The 20,371-nt window shown below is 45.8% G+C and overlaps 1 protein-coding gene across 1 annotated transcript in view; it reads right to left on the bottom strand.

The window, feature by feature from the left end:
- Positions 1–226: 226 nt before the first annotated feature.
- LOC119461479 (relaxin receptor 2-like) overlaps positions 227–20,371 on the bottom strand; it is a 222,061-nt gene continuing 201,916 nt past the window's right edge. Inside the window, 1 exon segment of the mRNA XM_037722807.2 lies at positions 227–3,473. Coding sequence (XP_037578735.1) covers positions 3,291–3,473 — 183 coding nt within the window. The 3' untranslated portion in view covers positions 227–3,290.

The raw sequence follows: 20,371 nt of genomic DNA, 5'->3' as shown, positions 1-20,371 counted from the left end.
TCTGACCATCTCTGCAACTCTCGGCGCAATCTTTAGTACGAACTAATCGCAATCACAGTGGTTCACCACGGCACATCTTATTCCACTTAAACCATTTTGGGCTATATAGCAGAACATTATCAACCACTTTGTTTCTGCACTTTATGTGGTTTTACTAATATTGGGATATCAATGCGCGAAACAATGAGATGAAACATAAATACAAATTCGACAGCTTGACGCATGCTATGGTTGGAGTTCCTGAAACGTTTATTCAGTCTTATGGATCATTCAGAACATTTTCTTCATCCAATAAACCAAAACATAAATTCCGCCAGCCTACTGAGAACAGAGATTCGCTAGAAAGGCGAAATTTTAGCAAACAAATTTGCATGCACTCCAAAATTTTTTTCTGCACAATAATTTCGAGAATTCATTGTCTGAACTCACGACGGCTGCCACTTGCAATGCCGAAGAGCCCACTTGGCACGCTGATTACTGCTGATTTATTGTTGGAGACCTTGTGGGGCTCTAACTCATCGAAGCATTTGAATGGTAACATTTAATTCAGTCGAACTCTTTCTATTTTGACGCTCATTGTCAACGCGTTTCTTCCATCAATTCACAACGTCTTGTTCCGTCATCTGCTGCATCACGTATCTGTCACTCACGATGTGTAAATGCGTACATTTCACGAGCTGTGAGCGTGTATATTGCCTACTATTGCTTCCGAAATATGTGTGCAGACGCACGACACCACTCTGGTGGTCGGCGTCAGGAATGCTACATAACTCTAATAAATAGAAAGACGCTCAAATAACACGATGGATAATGTGTTGGCAGGTAGTTTTCACTTCTTATATACCAGATCATGCAAAAATAAAAGATTTTAGTTTATTTTTCCGCACTCGCATTAGTTCGATCACCATTGGCACGAAGTGGGCGATCCCCTCAGCCGTGATGTGAGCACTACGTCGCTGCTACCTCAGCGGCGGTCGCGTCCCAATGCGCTGGCGCCTGTTTCTAACATGCGGCCAAATTTAGAAATAACACTTTCTGCCTAAAAACGTATCGTGTGCGTTAATGTTCTTTCTTGAAATTAGGTTTGTTGGATCAGGCATACTCTGCCATTGTCAAATAATCCCAACGCGTCTAATTCCTATTGCCGTAGACTAATAAAGATAATTGGGAAGAAAGAAAAATTCTTCAGATCAGATCCTAAAATATCAGATTTAGATAGGTTACATTCTCCCATCCTCAACGATATCGTCTAATTTGTGCACCTCGGTGGTATAGAGATCGTTTGAAGCACACTATGCATGAAAAAACTGAACCACTTAAAAAATGTGAGAATTAGCTTGGTAATTACAAATGCTTCCGAAATGTTGCCCTGACAACTGACAACTTTATTGGGTTTACCTAGGCAGGTTGGATATGTGCGGGTAGGCAGTTCTCGTCGTTATTAGATGAAGTGAATGATAGCAACATTGGCACCATTTCTTTCCAGTTATTGTTGTGGTATATATATAAATATATATTTTTAAAATTTTCTTTTTTTTCGCCAACAAGAATAATTGCCTGCTTATGTATTATTCTTGCTGTCCTATGTCATGACAAACTAGGATCAAAGGCTAGGCTTTCATAAAGCAATACGAATTTGCACGAAGTGAAAACTAATATATCTCCTTGTCTGGAGCTTTCAAACCGAAATCAACGCGTTTAAAGTAGGGTACACTAGTAATAATTAAGAGCACTGACACTTGTAGCTGCCGATGACGAAGGCCACTTTGACTCTACTCGTTTGAATCCTCCGTCAGGTACTAATATACAGGTATTCTTGTTCATGTCAAAAAATGAACCTCGGGTACAATTTCAGATTCCGAGCGTGCTATGAAAACTTGAATCGCTCGAGTTGAAAGACAACAGACATGGCGGATATCAATTGCGATGCACAATGCCACAGCGTACAATCATGAGCGAATCGCCATCTCATATCAACTACAGAATATGCATTCAAACAATCTCTCCAGGTATTTACTTTAAATCCATAAAGACACTGCTATACACTTGCTGAGCTCAGAAAAATAAAGTGATCAACACTTTGGCCCACAAATTTATTTGTACAAGATGCGCTTATATGAAAAGCAACACCAGATATCCGTTCAACATCGGTCATTTTTTTTTTCTATTTTTCCTGCGATGAAATAGAATGGGGACGGGTATTTTCTCAACGTGAGAACCATAATTCAAATAGCACGGAGTGAGGCACTGATTGACATATTGTCGACCCAAGTTAAGTGTTGCGTTTCATATTCGCTCAATGGTTACGCAGTCCACAACACAAATCATCCACAGAGAAAGGCCGCAAGCCATGAGCAGTCACTTTAGCACTACACTGTGACACAGACGAAGTGAGCGTAAGCACCGGGCTCTTTGTTTTAAGGCTGACGTGACCCGTACAGCCTATGAATAAAACAACATTGACAAAGCGAATGAAACGTTATTCTGAGACATTTTTTTAAATCGACATCCGTATGGAACGACACAAAACAACGACTAAAACTGAAACGCGCATAACATGGGGCACGAATAACACGTATATATGTACAGTATGTACAGAATAGAGTACACGGAAGTGCAATTTGTATTTACAGTGTATAGCTGTCGTGCCACCTGTAATAGCTATGTTTTCGGTGAAGTGCTGCACGTCTCCATGAATTGTAAATTTCATAAGAAGGTAAGAGGCACAACAGCTCCATTCAACCTGTCATAAAATTGCCGTTGTGCGGGCGAAGTTTAATCTCTATGTGGGGAATGATGATATTTTGTACCCTGACGACGTTAAGTTTCTTATGCGCGGTGTGTCGCATGATTTTCTGACTTTGCCGAAAGAAACTGATATGGCACAATATTTGTGGGCGATACTACTGTCGCGTGTATAAAGTTCGTATGGTGTCAGCTCATGCCCAGAGAACGGTGCGGACGCAGTGAAAAAGCCGGATTCACTTAGGAGCAACCCATCGTTCACTCGTACATCTACGCAAGATTGCGTTTCGTCATGAACACGGAGCGCGCCAGAGCACCACGCACTTGTCCTTGTGATCACAGTTGTTGGAACACATTTCAAATTGAGCAGAACAATAACAAAAAAAAAACCTCCTTTTTTTACCGCAGTCGCGGAAGTTGTCAGCGTTGCACGTCTGTTGCTTTCTGAGCTAAGTGCACAACCTGACACAGCTGGCTTCAGTGGATGACTGCCGGAGCTGGCGACGTTCTTGCGATTACGTCAGTTTCCACTCCCTCGTCGGTTGTCACACGGGCTCTTCGGCTCTTAATCGCGTACGCGGGGACCGTTTCCACTTCGGCTTGGTCGCTGTTGGGGTCACTGTTAGTAGCGCCCTGCCGCTGGAGTTGGAACTGCGCACATCTTTGATGCCTCCGCGTCCGTTGCGAATGGAGAGCGTCTTCATCTCTTCCAGCACGGGCTGAGACACCTGATACAGTGAGCAAAGCAAAAACAGTATACGTTAGCATGTAGAACGACTGAGGCTGCGTTTGGCCATTCAGCCGCCACGCCAATAAGGAAATCATCAGAGGCATTCACGACAAAAATTCTGTAAGGCCAGATTTCGAATTTTAAATGCTAAGACGACTTCTCTGGGCCTACCTTGGACCATTAAATGTGTAGGAACAAAAAAATATAAAGACAAGTCCTCACAACTTGAGGCGATGACTTGGTAGAGCAAAGAACAAAGCTAGATCGTACGACATCGTTAGAACTGCGCTAAGTATGAGGATGAGATGCACACGAAGACAAAGACTACACACGCGTACAGATCGAACGCAGATGTATAGTCTGAGCTCAAACCCGCCGCGGTAGCTTAGTGGTCATGGCATTACGTTGATAAGCTCAAGGTTGTGACTTTGATCCCAGCAGCGGCAGCCGCATTTCCATGGGGGCTATATATGTAGAAAGGGCCTCGATTCAGTGAAGTGTCGTTCGTTGTCATCACGAAGTCAATGCTGTTTGTGTGCCATTTTATCGGATGTGACCTTCGCCATTACACATCAATAAGTCAACTAGGTCATGTTGTTATACCAAATTAAACATAAATATAACGCGTTGAAAAAAAATATAGCCACCTCTTGGATTCCGCAAAAAAAGAAGAAAAGAACTCCAACTTAGAACGTCATTTATTTCGTCGTGTGCTTCTATGTACGCTCCACTATCGGTTAACTGATAGTTGCGCGTCCATAGAATCACTAGGGCGAGTTACATGTTAATTAACATGTAACTCGCCCTAGTGATTCCATGATACGGTGCTCAAAGCAGGCGATGCGCTAAATGTCACTTTAATGACAACGCCTGCCTAATTTTGCTAGGAAGTACTTTTTATGAAGTACTTCCTGACGTGAATGATTCCCTTCATTATTGATCCTACTTAGTGGCGATAATAAAACTGACTTGGGCCAGTCGCATGACGAAGTGCCAAAATAGTAAATGAAATCGCAAACGATATCCTAGAAAGTATCATGGGACAATCTGTCACTGACCAAGATAGTGTGCAAGCCATAAGAAACTTGCTAAACGGTTTTGCGCTAGAAAACCATGTTACTGATTGCATAATACGAACAATATAGATAAGTACAAACTAACCTGAAAGTCAAAAACAAAAGACGATGACGAAATTGGAAACAGAAGCCGGTGTTCTAACCCTGCCGTTTAGTATAGGGTGCTGCAGCAGGATTAACAATTCGGAAAAAAATATGTGATATGCATAGTGTTGAAGAAATCTTATGCGACACCGGGTCTGCCTACTTCATCACGAATGGGAAGCCGTTTCTGACCATTTGCCCCCTTATCGAGAAGCAAATGGATTGTTGACTTGCGCCGCCCTTTCTCTTACCTCGGGAGAATTCTTCGGGTGCTATGACGTCGGTAATCTTAAGAGTGGTTCTCGATATCGAAGAAGGAAGGTACACACAGCCTAACCTATGGCAACACACAGGCGGGTCGCTTCACTGTCTTGAGCGAGCGTGAATCAACGCAACAGACGTTCTACGTTCATGGTATCTCGCGCATTGAAGCAATTGAAACGTATATTCGCGTACACACGCGCACAAACGCGTCAGGACGCGCAATTTTGCTACTTACAAAGTAGGTAACAAAAATGCATGATATTTTGCATTAGGGTCCTGTGAGCCAATTAGTACGAAATGTTGGTGGCTGCGTTGTGCCAGATCGCTAGCCTATAGGGCAATTGTCTCTCGAACACGCACTGCCATCGTAATTTATTCACACCGCATGGCCCACCCACCACGTACATAATTTGCGTATTCCGAGAATTTATTACACGGAAACTATAATATCAGCCAGCAGTGCAAATACGTGAGCGCTGCTGAGAGACATTTGAATGATAGGTGGGTAGGGGGTAGCCGATCAAGAGGTTTGGCATGCTAATGCATGTTCATTATATAACAAAAAACCATAGAACGAGAGAAAAGAAAATAATTCATGCGCATGCATACACTCCCATAAAAGCTTGGAAATGGGCAGCATTGCGCGCCATGAAATCAACAAAGTGGAGAAGGGACCTTCATGGCGCCGTCCGTAAACGAAATGTTATGCATCTCTATCGGTCTGGCTACACCCCCGCGATGAACAACATCGAGACGGAGTGGCCAGAGCTACTGCGGAACGCAGTTCGCATTCAGAAACGAAATAGATAGTCTTCAAATGTAGTTGTTGGAATCATATCGCTTATAGATGACGCGGATAGTGAAAAAGGACAAGGACGGGCGATAACTCTCAATTGGATTTCATTTCCAGAAGTGACGTTTTCATATTGACGGAATACCACCAAACGGATGCAGAAGGGACCATTCACCGCACGTGAATACCTGGATTGTCGAGATAGGCCAGTTCCCTTCCACTCTGAGCTACATACACGCAGCGCAGCTAGCACCTTCTTTTGCTATAAAATTCGCTTCCTCAATTCCCCGCGGATCTTTATCCTCATTTCCGCACAGCACGGATAGACAAATCAAGTGGGAGCATGCGTCAGCGCCCCCTCTGTAGCTGTGACTGGGAGGGAAGTGGCCTATCCCGACATTGCAGGTGTGCACATACCGCGATTGGTAACGTCTGTATTAATATTGATGCGGAACAGCCGCCAGTGTGGCCGCACTAAGGAGACGGAAGACGACGTGGGTCACAGATTGAGGCGGTAGGCGAATAAAATCCATGCAGCTCAAATGGCTTGCAGGCCGTTCCACAGGGTCGGCAAGAAGAGGCAAGTTAAGGCGAAGTGAGCCAGCCGAACAGTCAATGAGGGCAGAATGACTGGCGAGGAAATCTACACAGGGAATGAGTTCATGAGGACAATGCTCGATGACGGTGAAGAGAACGACGGTCTGTCTGCCAGAAATGGCAAGTCGGGCAGAGCACATGCCAGCAATAGCGACAGGCTCTCCATCGGCGACTCGTACAGCTCGGTTCGGGCCAGGCGTCAGCACTTTCTTGAGCCGACGGTGATGAGCTGCACTCATATAAATGGACACATGCACCCCGGTGTCAATCAACGCGCACACAGGAACACTGTCGACGAGAACGTCCATAAGAGTCTTGTTCATTGGTAAGGTGAACCGAGGATTTCGTACCAATGTCGTCAATGCATATTCACCTCCAGAAGCTGCACTGTCTAGGTTCCGGTCGGGGGTGCTGCAAGTAGATCGGAGAAGGAGCACGGCGTGACGGGGGCGAACGAGAATTACGGCGGGAGGGAGAAGGCGAGCTGGAGTAGCGGGGTCGTGTCAGAGGTGTGGCAGGGTCAGATGATAGATCGGACATAGAAGGAGCGAAGGAAAAGGACGCGCTAGAGGGAGGAGAGGGGTAATCAGAAGAATAGCGCGTCAGAGAAGTCCAGCGGCAGCGGCAGAGGCGAGAGATATGTCCAGTGCGTCGGCAGTTAAAACAGATCGGCGTGTCGTTCACAGTTCGTTATTCGGGCGGGTTGCGCTGTCGATAAGAGGAGTAAGAAGAACGGGGTGGGAATGTGCGTAGAGAAGGAGGTTCCGAGCACACGGGAAAAACGGAGTGCAGGCCGACGTTTGACAACTCTTGATTGACGACGGCCTGGATCAAGGAGGTCGTCGGCGGAGAATGACCAGGTGACGAGAATGAAGCGGCGGCCGATTGTGCTGCTTCGACCTCACGACGGATGATGCGGGTTAAGTTGTCACATCGCCAAGGCTGGTGGAAGAGGTCGTCACAGGATGACGTAGCAGCTGTCTTGGGAAGTCGCGTCCCGCCCCAACCCTTTTTCCATGTTGGTATAGACCTTCTTGGACCATTTCCTCTCTAGTGCTCCAGAAATAAATGCGTCGCCGTCGCTACTGATTACGCTACGCGGTACGCAATCACAAGAGCTCTCCCGACAAGTTGTGCTACTGACGTCGCTGACTTTCTTCTCTACGACATCATTTTAGTGTATGGTGCTCCGTGCCAGTTACTCAGTGACCGTGGCCGTAGCTTTCTCTCGGCAGTCGTAGAGGTCATCCTCCGCTCCTGCTCAACAAAGCACAAGTTCAGCACGTCCTACCACCCACAGACCAACGTCCTCATGGAGCGCCTCAACCGGATAATGACCGACATGCTTTCGAAGTACGTTGCGGCCGACCACCAGGACTGGGATCTTCATTTACCATATGTGACGTTCGCGTATAATTCATCGCGTCACGACACCGCCGGCTATTCACCATACTATCTCCTCTGTGGCCGAGAACCCGCGTTGCCCTTGGACACTTTGGTGCCCTCACCCACACGTTCAGCCACTGAATACGCCCGCGACGCAATCGCACACGCCGACCACGCGCGCCAGCTCGCCCGCGCCCGTCTCGAGGCCTCACAGGAGCATCAGAGACGCCTCTGTGATTGCTACAATCGGGACGTGCACTTTTCTCCGGGTGCTCTAGTGCTTCTCTGGTTACCCATCCGCCGTGTGGGCCTATCCAAAAAGCTGCTGTCGCGCTACACGGGCCCATACCGTGTGATGCGACAAGTGACCGATGTCACGTGTGAAATCAACCCCGCCGACCTGTCAGCGTCATCTGCAGCTGCGACATCGTTCACGTGGCGAGACTAAAGCCATACCACACACCTTTCACCGCGGTTGTGTAGCTTAAGCACCGGGATGGTGCTTCTACTGCCGGAGCTGATGATACAGAACAGCCACCACAGTGTGGCTGTACTGAGAAGAAGGAAGACGACGTGTTCCCGCATGATATTGCGTCGCCACTTTGGCCTACGTTAGCTTCCCTGTGAATAAATTGTAAATAGCCTTGGGCATCAGCTACACGTAACAATATATACCGAAGGGCTAGTTGGTCAGCCATGATATTCATGAAGACGCACACTTAAAACAGACAAGTTCACGCACGCATGACAAAGGACAAACACAGGCGCTGGGCTGCAACTACTGCTTTAATGCTCAATGACCCGCATTTTTGTAGTGTCGCTTGAGAAGCGCACGTGTTCACACAGCAGTGAGCCGTGAACAAGACCCAGAACAATAAAAAGACAAACATTACACTGTTTGTATTCCCACTGGATATATAATAAAAGTCCAAGGTAGCGGCGCGATCTTTCAGAGAATGAAACCGAGGGGCAATTGATACACCTGTCTTTTCATTTCACAATTTCTGTTGCTTCAAGAATTCCCCTTGCTTGTTCTTTTGTATTCCGAGCACCCAACTTCCGTTCCTGTCAAGGTGGGTGCTCCCCTACAATCCCTCCAATGAAAGGCTAAATCACCTGAATGTTTAGTCTTACAGTGACAATTACCTCAGTTAGCCTCGTGTTCAGACACCTGCCCGTCTGCCCAATGTATACCTTGCTACAGGACAGAGGGGTCTTCTAAACCACTCGTTCTGCACAAGTGACGTAGGGTTTTCGGTGCGTGATCGCGCAGGGACACTTTTCTTTTTTTATTTGCACCAGTCACATTTTTTTCACAGGCCCGACAATCGCCCAAGTGGCGAAAACACCACATCAACGCTAGCCGTTTAGCCTATCTTTCACAGATTGTGGGAAATTGTGTGCAAGGTATGACCAACTTTGTCTTTACAGTGCTTGCGAGTGCGAGTGGCTCCGCTCGCCTTATTCATCTTTCTTAGTCAGCATTCTGCAACTGATACCAAGAGCTTCGAGGGGTACCCGGAGCTCTTGAGGCGGCTTACCTGGTTTCTGAAGCTGACTTCACATTGGTGATGACACGAATTTTGCAGTTCGTTAAGGAAGCAAGAGTGAACGATCACCCTCTTCAGGTGTTTTGAATGTGCCGATTGGTAGGAAAGGACAAGTTTCTTGCCCCTTTGTTCATAATACTAACATGTATATCCAGGTCTAAAGACCTAATAAAATCGCTGATGGGTAGCTTATGTGTCAGTAACAATGGCGCAATGCACTTAGACGCGGCAGAATAAAAAATAACTTCTATTCGCAATCTAGACCACTAAAAAAACCATCGACGCATCTGAAAACTCCAGTGACTCGGTGACTTTCAATATGGTATTTTTTTAGCTTCTTGTCACGCGCAGCCAAGTAAATGTCGCAAAGCACTGTCGACGTAATGCAGGAACCGATGCAAATGCCGTTATTCTGGATATATACGTCGCCTTCCCATTCAGCAAAAGTAGAATGCGAGTAAGCCGAGGGAAATTCCATAAACTGGCTGCTGCGAACATGGGCGATATTTTGAAATTTCGTGACACAGCAAGCGGAGTCAATCGTAGTCGAAATATGATCTACGGGTCAAGTGCCACGGCTATTTATTACGCGACTCAACGTATACGTTCCAGAGTAAAAGCAGGTGCTCGTGTACGTTCCACAATGTACGCCGCTATTCGAGCCTGATTACGCAAGGTTTCTTTCGCTAAATAATCGTTCGCTAAAGTTCCCATACATGAAAGCGCGTCTTGCACCGAGCGATAGCATCGTAACAGTGGTTAGCCGGCCGACAGTGTACCCGTGTGAATATTCTGCGGATACACCACCCCAAGCTTATTACGATACCTTATCCCACCTTCCTACATCTATACCATACCACCCTCGGTGGCTGACTACGGCCACCACACTCCCGGAGCATCAGTACCTTGCAGCGTACATAATTATCCGCCATCAAGTGCACTGGCACGCGCGTCCTAAACCGAGGCCGCCGGCTCATTATTCCGCTGAGTATAGCAATAAAATGTTATCTCTCTCCCTTCACATTAGGGTACATACCTCTGCACGAAAAGTATAAAAAAAAAGAACTATACTTCGTACCTACCCGGGCAACCATGTTTAGAGGAAGGGCTAATAATCTCGAACCCCATCACTATTTGTCTCCGAGGCCCGCGCAGGGACGGCGGGTTTAATGACGGAGCCGCTGTTGACACAGCAATATGGCGAGCGAACATTGGCGCGGCAAGCACGCGATAAGAAGACGCTGAGCACTTACGCTCTTTCCGCTATAAGTTCGCGCCGCTCCCGGCAAAAGATGACTGCCACCTGCAAAGCATCGGACATTGTTGTCGCGAGCAGGTTGCTAGCGCTTCGAGACGGTGGCCACGTGCGTCACCGCGCGTATATAGCAACAACTTCTTTTCTTCTTCGTTCTGGGGCTTTACGTGCCAAAACCAGTTCTGATTATGAGGCACGCCGTAGTGGAGGGCTCCGGATTAATTTCGACCACCTGGGGTTCTTTAACGTGCGCTACAACGCAAGCACGCGGGCGTTTTTGCATTTCGCCTCCATCGAAACGCGGCCGCCGTGGCCGGGATTCGATCCCGCGACCTCGTGCTCAGCAGCGCAACGCCTTAGCTGACTGAGCCACCCCGGCGGGTCACATATAGCAACAACTCGCATGCGAGTGCGCGCTAACGAGATCACGTGAGCTTCTTCTTTCGCGGCTGTTTCCCTAATTCTTCGGCAATTCTCCGGTAGTCCGGCAAGAAACCGTCGTCACTAATCAGTGTCTGAAACAAGTATTTACCTGCGCTCGAGCAATCTCTGTATAGCGGATTCCAATTAGATATAGGACGCAGATATGTTTAGGCAAACACTGGCAGTTTGTGTGCGCGTAGAAGGAGAGGGAGGGGGGGGGGGAGGTGTGGCGACATTTCTCCCAGCGCGTCTGTGTGCGTTCACCTGCGTCAGCATTAGCATCTTCAGTGCTCACGAAAACTTCCACGCAAACGAGGAACCGGTGAGCTCAGATTACGCAACTTCTGCCATGGAGGGGTTTCCGAGAGAGCTTAATAAGTGCGTGCGCTGGCTCAAGTTAAACTTTCCTGAGCCGTTCGCCCTGGCACGCTCCCGGTGAAAACAAGGCTGGAGGCTGCCGGTGTATTTATCGTGGTGTAAATAGTGTTAAATTGGTCGTAAACCCACTCAGGCGAGGACGTTTTTGTTTATCGATGGCTGTAATGCGCTCCTCCTTTGGTGTGTACTCCAGGGAACAATATATATATATATATATATATATATATATATATATATTAGTGAAGTAAAGAATAACAGGAGCCGGCACAGAAGTAGTTCCAAAAATAGAAGCACGTAGGAAAACATAACAGGTCTTTACTGACGTTTCGGCCGGGGTCCGGCTATATATATATATATATATATATATATATATATATATATATATATATATATATATATACGCCACGAGAGAAATTCTAACGTTCTCTTTTTTTTTGTAGCGGAGCATTCTTTGACTACATTCGTGGGTCTGGCGCGCACAATTAAGGCTGTAAGGCTGCTGTGTGCCCTTCGGTCTTTCGATTTCTATCCGGATTTATGTATATATATATATATATATATATATATATATACAAACGTTACAAGTGCGCCGCATGAAAGTAACCGTGATGTATATATATATATATATATATATATATATATATACAAACGTTACAAGTTCACCGCATGAAAGTAACCGTGATGTGGCTTACATAACCCTTGTATGCTAAGTATGCGCCCCTCTGTTTCACGTAAAACAATGCAATAACTTCTATTTAAAACCTCCACGTGTAATGTCGGTGCACAGATATAAAAGCACAACTATCCGCTAATGGAATGTTGACTTATATTTCGTGGATTCCTTGGAGTACTTTTATTTCCTTTGATTTAGCCATTCGGTATAAGCCACTGGCGATGCGCCATTTGTTGGCCGATTTCCACTTTCCACACGTTCTCACACATAACTTGTGGACAATGCACTGCATAAGCAAAAAAATTGCTTGACAATAAAGACGTGACCCTTGTGATGGGTAAACATAAACATTTTGTACGGTTATACGGTGTATACGATAAAACTAAACGAAATTGTACGCGTTGTCCTTATTTGTAAAGTATTTAATTAACCATTTTACTAAAGCTTCGCTTCACTTACAGTCCAGTATGTGCACTGGATCTGATATATATATATATATATATATATATAATGTACCATAAGAATCCAACAATGACACCGAGAGCATCGCACGCGTAATGCGAAGGCGTGGGTTCGTTCCCCACCTGCGGCCAGTTGTTTTTTCATCCATATTAATTTCCATTACATTATCATTCCTTTTTTCATTTAGTAAGTACAAGTAATTTCCCTTATGTTGTCTTTGGTGTCCTTGTTTGTTGGCTTCCTATGATATGATTAACAAAAATCGGGCCCCTCGGTTCCCTTTCTTCTCGTTCATTACATAACGAGGACTCGAATCCGGCACCGTTGATGCCTTCAGGTAGCATATGTGGGTTTATTGACCAGTTGCCTTCACCGAAAAAGATCACGTACTCGTAACGCCTGCGGCAGAAAGGATACTCCACATCCGCCGTTTAGGTTTGTGAATGGTGGCGCTGGCTAACACTACCAGGGTTAGTTCTAGTTGTAAGACATAAATAACCTAGAAAGTGGATGGGAAAACGGCGGCGCGGTAGCTCAATGGGGAGAGCATCGCACGCGTAATGCGAAGACGTGGGTTCGTGCCCCACCTGCGGCCAGTTGTTTTTACATCCATTTTCATTATTTCACATTTGTTTAATACAATTACTAAGTACCAGTAATTTCCCCTTTGTTGTCCTTGGTGTCATTGTTTGTTGGCGTCTTATGATATGATTAATAAAACTCGCGCCCCTCGGTTGCCGTTCTTCTCGTATATATATATATATATATATATATATATATATATATATATATTGTGGCACTTACGTGCGTTCTAGGTTTACGCTTTAACAGAATGTGGGCCATCCAAGACGGGGAAGAGGAAGACTACGTGCGGCTGGCTAGCTGAATGTTGACAGGCACTCAGCTGATAAAGGCCATCGCGACTAACTCTGCCTGGCTGTTCAATAAAGGCCTTTCGTGGGCGTAAGAAAGTGGTGGAGGTGCTGGGTACGACACAACGTACTACGGAGTCGTAACGCCTAGAACTTCGCCGGTGCCATCGTCTTGCCGATCTCTTGCCAGAGACCTTCCCCGTGGTTCAGGACGGAGGTGGACAAGCGCCAGCTCTAGTTGTCCCTGCTCAAAGGTCGATGCCGGTTGGACCTTTGCAGCACTACAAGGAACCACGCTCGTTCGCCGGGAAAAGTGGGCGAAGATGTCGACGAGTGGCCGACGCAGTGTGCCAGGGTGAGCCGGGCTTGAATACGTCGTAATGTTTCTGAGTGAGACAGCTGATGTGGTACGAAAACCACGATGACTCCCTAACAACGTGGGAGCGCTTCGTTGAGAAAATGAAGAAGTGTTTTCGCGACTCCTACGCCAAACAGAAGCGCGGGGAGCGAACACTAGCTCAAAGAACCCAAGCTCCCGGAGAACCAGCTTGTCCTTAACCAGCTTGACCGAAGGATAGTAGCCACATCCAACTTTTACATTTTAAAGCGCTATCACGCTCAACACGCAGCCAAGTCTGCCAAGGCGTCTTACCAGGAGCGTCCAGTATTGAGCGCGCGCTGGGCAAGTGTGCGTGTGGTCTGACCTTAAGTTTCGCCTGGTTGTTTCGCCTCAAGTTTCGCCTGGTAAGTTTAGAGGCTAGTTGAGAGTTCAAAACAAGTCAAAATTAGCGAGACCCGACGGCTATACGACACCGATAAGTAGAGTGGCCAAAGTTTAATTCCTACTCGGGTGGACACTTCCGGAAGTACGTAATTCTTATCGAAATTTGAAAGCAGATTTTCGCTTACTTGAGAGTGTTTATTAAACTGCGTCAATAAACATAGACATTAACAATATGAATAAGTGCACTGATGCAAAAAGCCTCCTTGACTGATGTCAGCTATTGGCCAACAGCAGCTGCGTGTGGGACTCTGCTATATTACTAAATAAAGCGCCCAGAAAATAGTGAGGAGCCAGCTTCTGTTTAAAAAAAAAATAGCGTTTGAAAAAAAAGGTAACATCGTGCTCCGCTTGCAAACTCCACGTGCCATGCACGACTGCAAAATTTGGCTGTAATGTTCATAGCAGCCTATGCTACCCACGTACTGTGTTTTCTCATCAAGCCCAAGATGTTGTTCAGGACCCTTTTCAACAACATCAAAATGGCCGTGCCATGACATAGCGTATATGTATATTGCTCGGCAACAAGAACGCCAGACCAATTGCTCGATCCATGGTATCACTGCTTTCATCACCTAACTTTGTACATACCATAGTGTCACAAATGAATGAACAAAAGGCTCATTTCACCGCGCAAATAACTGCTGCCCGCAGGAAAAGAAGAATGTTTTCTGAAGATCTTGGGCCCGTCTGCTATGCGTCTGCGTCTGCATGCGTCTGCTATGTGCAGGGGTATACAAAGGCGCTGCTGCGTTTTTTGAGGTGCACTGGCCTGTATGAGCGCCTGTGAGGAAACTCGGCGATGAACGCTTGACTTTGTAAATGTGCAGGGTGGGAAATTCTCTTTTCTTTCTCCTCTTTCAATCCCTTTTCCCCCTTCCCTAGTGCAGGGTAGCCTACCGGGCTCAGCCTTGTTAGCCTCCCTGCCTTTCTCTCATGACTTTTCTCTGTCTCTTCTGAAGAAAAGAAACGAGTGAATTAAATTACAGGAACACTTGCGCTTCCAGGAACTCTTAGGTTTGGCTCCATTTGGGATGGTGGGATCTGTTTGTGATTTTTAAAAAATGTTGTTTTGAACTTCAGGTTTTACTTCTGTTATGTTATTATTTTTTTGCTCGATGCGAGACGATAACTACACCACCAATCTTTCTTTTTTTTTGTTTCCTGGCGCAATTTTTCAAATAGTGCATGTAATATATAGCTCTGTTCGGGTTTCCCTGATAGAAGTGGAAATTTCTCCTCGATTACTCGCAATGTTGAGGTAAGTAGTGAAACGATTCACTAATTATATTTTTAGTTTCTCACTTTAGCGCACGTTTCATTCGCAAAATGGATGTCGAACATGTCTTCTGTAAGCAGAAATCCCATTTAAGACCTGCCTCGCTTTCGACATATTCATTCTTCAAATTCGGTAGGCTATGCGAATAAAAAGCCTTCATGTACCAGTTCGTGCCAATCTTAACAGGAACTGCAGTGACCACCGCATTTTTAGCAGATTTGGATTATCGATATTTTAGCAGATTTGGGTGATCGATATCTTGAAACAGGAGACTCTCGCACACATTACCTGTGTCTGCCCGCGACATAGTGCCCAGAGACAAGTGATGTGCAGAGTGCTGCACCTATTTGGCAATCGTCCACTATCAGAGCTAAAAGCTTTATGTCAGTGCTCCCAAAGAACATCCGCACAACTCGGGTTACTAAGGTTCCTGTGGTCTGCGGGCCTTCACGATAGACTTTAAGAATGCCGTCCCCTACGACTTTATAGTGTACGTGGTTTCTTAGTGCTCGTCTCTCTTTCTTTCTCTCCCCCTTTCCACTCTCTCTTTTTATTTCTCGGCTACTCCTTCCCTCCATGCAGGGTAGCCAACCGGAACTGCGTAGGGTTAACCCTAGCCTTTCTGTGCATCCTTTCTCTCTCTTGAAACGGGTGCTAGTTTTACTACCATGTCTGCTAGGCAGATATGATTGACTATGGCTCTGTTTCAATTTCGCAATCGCAACATGCACCCTAAGAAGGGAAATTAAAAACAAATTATTAAAGAAAATAGTGAATTTCTGAATAAGCTATTTGAACATTGCGATTTGCCGGGCAGATATATTCCTACCTTCACAGGAAGCTATCTGCAAATGCATAAAAGTGCTATCTGTTACAACTTAGGAGATCTTTATTAATTTTTGTAACTGAAATGGAGCAAGAAAACACACACGGCCACAACCTTTTTCGGGGCGAGGAGGAAACTACTCTAAACTCAGCACGATGCTTGGGCCACCAGCGGAAGTTTTCAACGGGGAGACCAAGCGTTCGGCCGTCATGACCAGACACGGTGGGTGTGTGGCTGCGGCTTGTTTATGTGGAACCGCTTTTCTACTCAAGGTGAGGAGCGTCGCATTTGGATTGCTAGCTTGAAGAGAAAAGGATACCCGCCTGCGGATTGTGCGACGTGAGAACAGGGTGCTTTTCGCACGGGGCACTGTATACGCTGTTGTCAACTCCGCTGTTGTCTTTCAGACAGAGTAGGAGTGTCTGCGGGCGCGAAAATATAACTGCGTAATGAAAATGTCGCACGCAGATAAATTCTCTTGACAAAATTTTCTCAGACTGCAAGAGCCTGTGAAGAATGTAGGTTTTTTAAGATCAAACAGTGAAGCACAAACAAGCAAACAAACTAACAAACAAACAAATTCGCTGATGTAGGGAATTATTCTCCGTGAACACCGGATCAGGATGACTTTTTTCTTTTTGTCTACATATGACATTACGTCGTCTTGTAATTGTTTGCACTGCGTTCTACTATTCCCGTGGTGGTCTAATAAGCAAATTTTAAACATCGCAACGCAGCACACGAAACAATAGCAGCTGTTAAGCAACATACGCGAGAGCTTATATAGCTAATGTTCCGGACGAGGAACTCCGTCAGTTACAACGTTAATAAACAGAAGCAGAAATGGGATTAGGGAACTGGAAAGTGCGAAGATAAGTCATGACACGAGCCGCATCAGCTATAGAAGAATATTGGCACTTCTGATTCGGTAGAGCGTTTTTTTGGTCGCCCGTTCCCAAACAATATTGATTTATTGATTTACGGGATTTACGAGGAAGCTTTATATATCGAGGTCCACTCCATATTTGTACCTATCAGACACTGTTGTACATATGAGTGTACCTACCTGTAAGTGTACCTATGAAACCACTGCAGTACCGACATGAATAATTTTTTTTTGCACTTGAGAGAAAGTTTTAGCAAGGATAGAACTTTATACAACTGTAGGAAACACATTTATTTTTATTACTACCTTATACTTGCCGTAAGTGGGTGAGTTTGCCTACTTACGGCAAAAATAGAAATGCCGTAACTCGGCAAGTTTACAAATAAATTGAAATACAAAGTTTACACATTCAAAATTCCATATTCAAACCTGATGGTGCAGTTCTAAACTGCATGTGTTAGGGTATCTAAAGCAGACAAACTTCATATAGAATTTTACAGCTTTCGCACCGTTTCAACAATGTTTACCAACGTTTTGCAAAAGTCCTACTCAAAAGTTTGTGGTGTCTTTGAGCGCGGTGTAGAAGAAATAAATTTTGCGGCTCTAGGTGTATTATTAGGCGCAGTCTGCGTAAGCGTAATATTGTTATTTTTACTGATGAGTTACACAGTTGCAAGTTTGATCCTTGAGTTAGTTTTTTAAATATTATTTTCGAGGACTTTTAATAAGCAAATTATAACATAAATAGAAAAGATATTTGTTTCAGGTAATAAATTTTAACTCTATTCAACAAACCTAATCAAAATCGGTGCACTGGTCAACGAGAAAACCCATTACTCTATCTTCATGAATTGGGTAGGAGCTCCCGAGCTACAGCTTCGCCTGACGTACCTAGGGCTATGAGACACGCCGTAGTGGACGACCTGGAGGTGGTATTAAACGTGCACTGACGTCTAAGTAGCGCTTTTTCGGATTTCGTCTCCCATTGAAATGGTGCCGCCACTGCTAGTAATTGAACCCGCGAGCTAATGTTCAGCCGCAGGATGACATATTCACTAAACTGCCGTGGTGGGTTTTCCAAACACAGGCGCCGGCTCTGATGTAGTTGATGGCCGGAATATGTGACAATGTTATCGCTCGGTGTGATGGAATGAATTTATTTATTTATTTATTTATTTATTTATTTATTTATTTATTTATTTATTTATTTATTTATTTATTCATTTATTTATTCATTCATTCATTCATTCATTCATTCATTCGCTTTACACAAGGGGAAAATATACAAAACATTAGAACCATAGCCAACGGCTGGTAGGTGGTCCAAACGCCACAAGTAACATGCAGTTTTGAAGACATTTGGGTTAAGCGTGAAACATAGGTTTGATTAGTCGCACTAAATCGTGCGTCTATGAAAAAATTATACAGGAAGTCCGAAAACTGTAGTATATTTAACAATGCGCATTTACAATCAGAAAAGTGCGAAAAGGAAGACAACGAAGCCAAGAGGACTGGAAACTGTTAGTATAAAGCGCGATTTCAGTTTCAACTTACATAAATAAATTATCAATAGGTTAAAACTTATTGTTTATATTTTCAATTAAGTGTAGTTCTACTGCAGAAGCAAAACAAAGGTCATATTCAATCTCAATTTGAAGCTCGTTCAAAAGCTTTGTGCCAAACGACTGCATTATTAAGCGCACTCCGCAGAGATACTTAGTAGGTGGTACGTTACAGTTTCTAAACGTTATACTTCAATGGTGATCTGAGACTGAGATTGAAAGGCGGACACACGGAAGGGGCGGTTGTAGTATACAAAAGCCGGCAGATCCCACGCCCTGTGGGAGAGGGAGAGAGAAACAGGGTGGGAAAGGCCAGAGATGCTAGAGATGCTGTACTATGGTGGGAATTATCTATTTCCACTTATGACTGTTAAGATGTGATGATGTAATTGGTTATTTGAACTAATAAAGAATGAGAAATATATATGGTTTTGTGGTTTTCATTTATTTAGTGACCCCAGGGACCATGGCCTTATGGACGCTACGGTACACCGCCATAGGGTGTACGACAAAGGTTGGCACGTTCTTCATAAACACGTCACCAATGCCGTGGGCGTTCGGTGCGAACGCGGGCAAAACGCCCCGGCCATCGACAACAGTTGTGCGCGTTGTTTGTGTGACCGCACACAACCGCTGTGACACGGCTGCTGGGTGGCTGTGAAGACGCTGGCTAGGTGACGGAACAGCTAAACGCCGTTGTCGACACTTTAGGGAGAGGCGGGCGAGAGCCCAGAGAGAGTCCGCGGCACAGGCGACAGAGGCCAGCAGGGCTGGGCGCATGCGCCGCAGGGGGAGAGCGGGCACGCACATGCGCAGTCTAGGCTGTCTCGCCCACCGCTCCCCTTTCACTGGTAAGTGGTTCTTGAGGGAAAGGGAAAGGTTGGCGCTATCTTCTGCAGCCCTTGAGGGTTTCACTGGGAAGTCGCGTTTGCTCCCCGTGAAAACGCGCGTCCCTCGCCCTCGCGCGCTTTCATTAGCACATAAGTCGCGTTTACTCTCCGCCGTGCGTTCGCTCCCCATGAAAGCGCGCGTCCGTCGCCCTCGCGTGCTTTCACTCGCACATTCAGCACACGGCCAATGAGTGTTTTTTTTTTAGGGGCGAAGCTCATTATAGCGGCACCCGTTCCGTCCCCGTCGTCGTAGTAGTAGTGTGTAACCAGTGTGAGAAAAATGAGAAACAAATTCCGAAGTTGTGTCCGTAGCGCGGAATCGAACCAGGGACCCCTCGCTTCCAAGCGCGCGGCGTTAGCCCACTACGCCACGAAGCGGACATGGACACGCGCACCACGATGGCAATAAATACCCAACATTAACGAAAGGCCGCGTTTCTAGCGCGTTTCTAACGCGTTTGTGCTAGCGCGTTACGGCCCGTGTAAGAAGCTGGTGTAAGACACTGTGGCCTCTCCGCCTTACCTTCAACGCGTTTCGAACGCGCTGCCCAAAGCGGTGGCAAGTCAAGTTCAAGTCGAGGAGTGTTTATGAATACGGGGGGTATACTCTCTCCGCAGTCATGTGATGGCGTCGGCAAACGCGGTGCACGTTCCGGCATGTGTAAATGGCTGCGTAAGACGCTGTGGCCACTCCCCCTTACTAGAGAGTACTGCACGTTTCTAACGCGTTTGTGCTAGCGTCCCCTTAAGCGGGAGATCCGATGATTCCCTCCGGAGCTTCGCCCACTCATCATCATTCACCCCGTGGATATGCTGTGATTTTTGCGTACACGGACGCCACCGAAATCTACCTTATAAC

Source organism: Dermacentor silvarum, chromosome 8 (assembly GCF_013339745.2).
Source record: "Dermacentor silvarum isolate Dsil-2018 chromosome 8, BIME_Dsil_1.4, whole genome shotgun sequence".
Lineage (NCBI taxonomy): Eukaryota > Metazoa > Arthropoda > Arachnida > Ixodida > Ixodidae > Dermacentor > Dermacentor silvarum.
Note: the sequence above shows the minus strand (reverse complement) of the source record. Positions and strands in the feature narration are given on the sequence as shown.